We start from the raw sequence: 6000 nt of genomic DNA, 5'->3' as shown, positions 1-6000 counted from the left end.
GCTTATTTTGCGATATCTAAATTGCACAAAAATTACTACTACTTCAGATGTTTTCTTAAGTACAAAGTATGACATTAATGAAAAGGTGTAGTTCAGCAAAGGTTCAACTAATTTCCAGCTTCACTGTTTTTTTTCAGGAGAACATATGTGGATATAAGAAGATGTGATATGAGTGCCAATGAGACAACTCTCCATCCAAGTCACAATTTGTAAAAGTAAACCATTTTAGGTCGCAGTACAGCCTTTAACATTGGCTCACACAATATGTGGTTCTTGATAAAAAATACAATATACAATGTTTTGTTTATAATTTTATTAACATTGAACTTCTATTAACAAATAAATATAGAGCACTGATTTAAAATTGGATGGATACAATTATTTATTGTACATGTTTGTAAAATGGACGGATATGTTCATATAAAATAATAATAATAAACTTAACAATTCATTCATCATAAAAAGCTTACAAATTTGATACCAGGCAAAATGGCTGTGAGGCCTAAAAAAAATACTGCCTGCAGTCAAGGTTTTCTGAGTGCAAAACAGTCACATCTCATAAATATAAATGAAAAAATCCTCCCAACGGAGGGTTTCACTTTTAAAGCAGTTTGTCATGAATTTAAAAAGAAAATAAAAATAATGCCCACTAATTTATCAACATTCTGTTTTTATTGTGCTCAATTCTCTTTCAAATTCTTCATTGAAAAACACATCAAATAATGATAACCTCCGAACTTAAGGGTGTATAGTTTTGACACCCTCAAATGCATTGCCTGCTCTATTGAAACCTGTATCAGAAAAACACAAAACAAAAAGCAATTATACTTCCAAGAATATATTACAAGACTTTTCTTTTCTTCAGATTAGTTTACTTTCCATTTTCTTTAATTAGATTATTTTAAGAAAGTTAAATCATATGTAATGTATATATAGTCATGTATAAAACATGTTAAATGCAAAATGGTACATATTATACAATTTATGAATGATTAAATGTAACATTGCAATGGAAGTACATGTATTGATATGACAAATATAAATGCATGAAATGTTGTTATGCACATAAGTAATCAGACACAATAAAGCACTATGTATGAATTTACAAAGCTGTAATACTATCACATATATAAATATCACAGTCCAACCTTTTGTTTAATACACAGAATATAAGAACAATATTAAAAATGTATTAACTTAATTGTTATCAATACTGATAGCTTAATGGTTTTAAACAATTTTCTTTTGTACTTTGAATTCAGTTTTCTGTAATTACATACAACCAGTTGTTCGAAAAAAATAAAGACTATATAAATAACAACAATGTATTGGACTGTTCTTCATTAGTCTAGAATCATCCCAATTCACTTTTTCAAACCATACTCTCAAATATTGAATAATTTGGATAAAAAATATTCCACCCATGACAACCTGAGGGTTCTTATGGGAAACATGTATGCAGGGTTTGACAACCTTTATTTTATAACCTACCCCCCTAATTCTTATTTTCACTTGTATCAGAATTGTATTAACTTCAAACCATATTTTACCCATACTAAACTATTTATATGGGATCCAACCCTTCATACATTTTTGGAATAGCCAATTTATTTGAAAATAGTGAAAATCCTAAAGGTTGCAAGACACTTGAAATCAAATCAAAATTCCATCTAAAAGTCAAAAGAATTCTTGGTTTACTTTTTAACATATCTTTTTATGAGTTGATATAAAATCAACTTTATTTTCCCATTACTTTAAAATACCCACTGTTACATTTGTAAATAAAAAGGTTTTTTTAAAGACGACTCCTAGTTATAGGGATATCATCATGTTCTACCAACATCCAAAATCAAAACAAATTCAATAAATAATTCAATAACAGAATTGCTTTTACAATCTTCCAGACTCACATCATGTCTTTGTAAGCATTATGTGTATTATCTATGATGTGAAAGCCTTTCGAGTGCTATTTGTAGACTTTTGACTGCCGTCGAGACTTGGTGGAGGTCGATGCATAATACATGTACATTTCTTACAATGTACCAGGTGATTGAGAATCTGCTCATGGCGTATCCTTCCTTTTGGTTCTGTCAAAAATCAATTCTTAATTAAACAACCTCACATAAGGAAACTGATTTTTCATTTAAATCATCAAGCTTCACACAGATTTTGTATTTGTTCTTTCTCATTATGTGTTAAAGATTAACAAAGTCGTCTCCTATACTTCGAATCCGAGATGATTAAACATATTTCTCTTAGACAATAGTCATCTTTTCAAGGATTTTTATTATACTATTTTCAATATGTTATTTCAATGAGCTAGCACTGATTTTTTCCCAAATTGAAAATTAAAATCAACTCAATTTCATTTCAACAAAGACTCCCTCAAATATTTTATCAATTTGAGAACCAACCAAAAGCATTAAATTCATCAATAATTATCATAAAAAGTTGTTTTAGTTTCAAGAGGTATGACTGAAACCAGTATTACTGAAAATCCATCCAATTCAAAATAAATGAAAGTTTTGTAATTAAATATTCAATGTTTTTCAAAACTGGGTTTTGTTCAATTCCAAATGACATCACTGTTCAATGTACTTTAAAATTTAATATCTTTATAAAAATACACAATGAAGTCATTTTGCCAAATGTTCAAGCCACAGTGACACAAATGTTATCTTATTAAAATCCTAAAGTGGAAAAAAGATGTCATGCAGTCAGGTGAAATGAATTAATGGCCGTTATAAAATCGAAACATTTAGCAAAATATGTCATGCATGCATTCCGTAAGAAAAAAAAGTCCAGGTATAAGAAGTACATTTATTACTGAGCCGTAAGCACATTGATATGTTCGATTAAGCAAACATACATACTGCTTTTAATGCATGCCGTCATCTTTTTTATATATGCGTCAGAAAAGCTAGAGTATGTCTTGATGTAAGAAGATTAATAATTGAAAAATACATTTGTATTATGTGTAATTTGATGTAATAAATGTTAAAATCTTGATTTACGGAGAACAGGTCCATTTCCATATATTAACAAAAACTTTTATGAAAAGACAGAATCAAATAAGATATAAGCACCTACATAATGTAAAATATTTTTGATAAATCAATTTGGTAAATATTTAAATTATATATACAAGTTAAATTGATATAACCTTTACATATTTATAATATCCCTAAACCATTTTCTGCTTGGCATCACTACAAAAATAGAAGTCTTAGTACAAAAATATTATTTGTAAATATATCTTTTATGTTAACTAGTGATGACATTTTATAACGAGTGCACAAAGTTTCAAAGTATTGCAACTTATTTTTACATTGAAACATCTAACCAAGGTAACTGGTTATTTTGTATTTTGACAAATGACAATGTTAGGCTCATTATCTATCTTTCTGAAAAACTTTTAAACCAGTGAGAATAAAATCAAACTTGTTGGTGGTTTCATGCAAGAAATGGAGTGAATACTTCAGTCAAAAAGTGAAAAGTCAGAAATTACATTTCAGTTTTTCTTACCTCTTTGTAGCTTTTCTCTTTCTTAAATGTAAAACAGATCTTAATCAACAATAGTTAATAATCAAACATCTTTTTCCAGATAAAAAACAACAAATATAACAAGAAAACAAAATTAATTTTCTTTGAACAATGCAAGTAAATACATCTTACCTACATCTATCAACCAATAGTTAAATATGATATGACATGGTTATAAAATTATCCACATTGTTGTAAGATCTTACTTTTGTCCATTCATTATTCATTAAGAGGCATAAAAAAATAATTTCCCAAATATTTCTCAGCAGTAAGTAAATCACAGTAAGCCAATATAGGAACTTTATATCAATTCAATTTATGTTAATAATACAAATTATCATAAATATTTATTTTATTTGGACATTATAATGAATAAAACAAAACTATTGTCATCTGTTTAGAATGAAGATAATGGTATTTACTGACGTAAAATGATGACAGAACACATCTAAATCTACATTATTGCTTTTTTCCATTATTGAAAAGTAGACCAGGTTAGGGGAATGTAAACAAATTAATATTCAACTTATATAAAACGGAAAGGCCAAGTAAAGTTTAATACCACACAAGTTTTTGTTGTCAAATATTAATTTGATAGATAAGAAAATATTGAACAATTATCTTCCATACAAACAGATCACAAAAGGTTGAAAGTGAAGATGTAATTCACACCATAAAATATAACACCAAAACATGGATATTAGATTATGTTTAACATGAAATAAATTATATATAAATTACCATTAACAAAAGGCTGAAAAGATTGCAATAGAATTCATGCAAAAGGTCAAGTGAATGAATGAAAACATAAATATTGCTGAACTTTTTAAAAAAGTTAATTAAATATGTGTACATAGATATATAAGATATTCAAGAAAGTAATTAAAACGGCAGACATTGAAAGAAAATGTCCTATAACATAAGAAGAAGAATCATTTCAAGATTGAAAGCAAATGTTTTGTATTCCTCTTCTGAATATTTTAGCAATCTTGCTATTGATCCAGTTAAGGTTAACCAGGGATAAATTATATTGATGGTAAACATACGTAAATCAGATGTTATAAAGAAATGGAATTGTTGCTTTGAACTTTCTTTTAACAGGAGCAATGGCACAAACACCGCTTTTTAGAATATTTTCTTGAATAGCTTACTTTAATGAAAATGTTCAATTGCAGTAGTATTTCATTATACAACACAAACATGGCACATTTATACAAGTCAACAAAGCTTCATTCTCACTCACATAAAATATATTGTAAACCAAATAACTTTCGGGGACACATTATTTGGCATTAAGCCCTCTATCCCGTTGACTTTGTAGCAATTTATTTTTCTAAATAAAGTTATATAGTGAACATGCAATTTACTTATTCACAGCCATTTATAGAGCATTATTTTTCCACAAAGATTGCCAATTTCAATTGCTTACAAAAATAAGTTGGTTTACAGTATTTTCAATATCATACATTCATTTTACATGCTATACTTCATAACATAACCAATCAAACATATTGTTAGCACCACAAAATCTAAAAATAGAACCATGTGATCATGAACCATGTGACCATACAAGGACTAGGTGAAATTAAATTAAATATTGCTTCATATTAACGAATGATGTGAAACATTACAATGAACAGTTCATCTAAATGGTGCCGGGTGCTTGATAACTTTTATATGTTCTGAAACATGCCTGGTTTGATCTTTGAGTTTTTTATCGGTGAACACTTTAGTTTGAGACTGATAAAGACGAGATCCTACGGACATTCCAGAGACGGTAGATTTTGTGCTAGCTGAATGGCGTCGCCATTTCATGGCAGCATTTATATAACTAGCCACAGGACTCACACCCTGTGGTTTGACATAAGCTTTAGGGTGCGGCGTAGAAGAAGCATGGTGCACAGGAAGCTTTCTTGACCCTTTTTTACCCCGTTTAGGAAGCAGTTTTGGTTCAGCCTCAGCATCATGTCCATTGGGGATATGATCTACTTCACCATTTGTTATTTCTGAATTAACAAGTTTTTCTTTAGATTTCTTGGTCGGTAGTAGACCTCTGGCTTGGGCTCTTGCTAAAACATCTCTGGCTGCTTCTTTAGCATCTTCTGGCTGTGAATATACAATTATTAATCATACTTAAACTTGATATCAAAATTTATAAGAAGTTTTTAAACCTGTAACAAAAACAACAAAGATAAATAATATCAAATTCTTCAAAATGAAATGTATTTACATATAAGAGGTTCCTTATTGAAAAAAAACTACAATTTTACAATACTGATACTTATAGCATTAATTTTTATTGAACATGAAAAAGAATAAAATAGTAAGTACTTATCCATTTGCACAGCTTTTGTTGGACATTTAACAAATTCAAAGGTTATTTTAACATGGGAAATATGCTGTTGGCATTTGCAAATCAGAGTAAAATATATATGTACAGTAATATGCAGGGAAAGC

At 28.8% G+C, this 6000-nt stretch overlaps 1 protein-coding gene across 4 annotated transcripts in view; it reads right to left on the bottom strand.

Annotated features, from left to right (window-relative positions):
- Nucleotides 1-298: 298 nt before the first annotated feature.
- The window catches only part of LOC143085182 (putative methyltransferase NSUN7), a 46237-nt gene continuing 40535 nt past the window's right edge, over nt 299-6000 (bottom strand). For 2 of the 4 annotated variants that reach the window (XM_076261410.1, XM_076261411.1), the window contains exon 12: nt 2807-5649. In XM_076261410.1, coding sequence (XP_076117525.1) covers nt 5185-5649 — 465 coding nt within the window. In that variant the 3' untranslated portion in view covers nt 2807-5184. Of the gene's footprint in view, nt 2088-2806; nt 5650-6000 lie in introns of those variants that run through there. The other 2 variants (XM_076261412.1, XR_012981260.1) reach the window with 2 other exon arrangements.

This window comes from Mytilus galloprovincialis, chromosome 8 (assembly GCF_965363235.1).
Source record: "Mytilus galloprovincialis chromosome 8, xbMytGall1.hap1.1, whole genome shotgun sequence".
Lineage (NCBI taxonomy): Eukaryota > Metazoa > Mollusca > Bivalvia > Mytilida > Mytilidae > Mytilus > Mytilus galloprovincialis.
The sequence above is the reverse complement of the archived record's forward strand: the minus strand, read 5'-3'. Positions and strand labels throughout refer to the sequence as shown.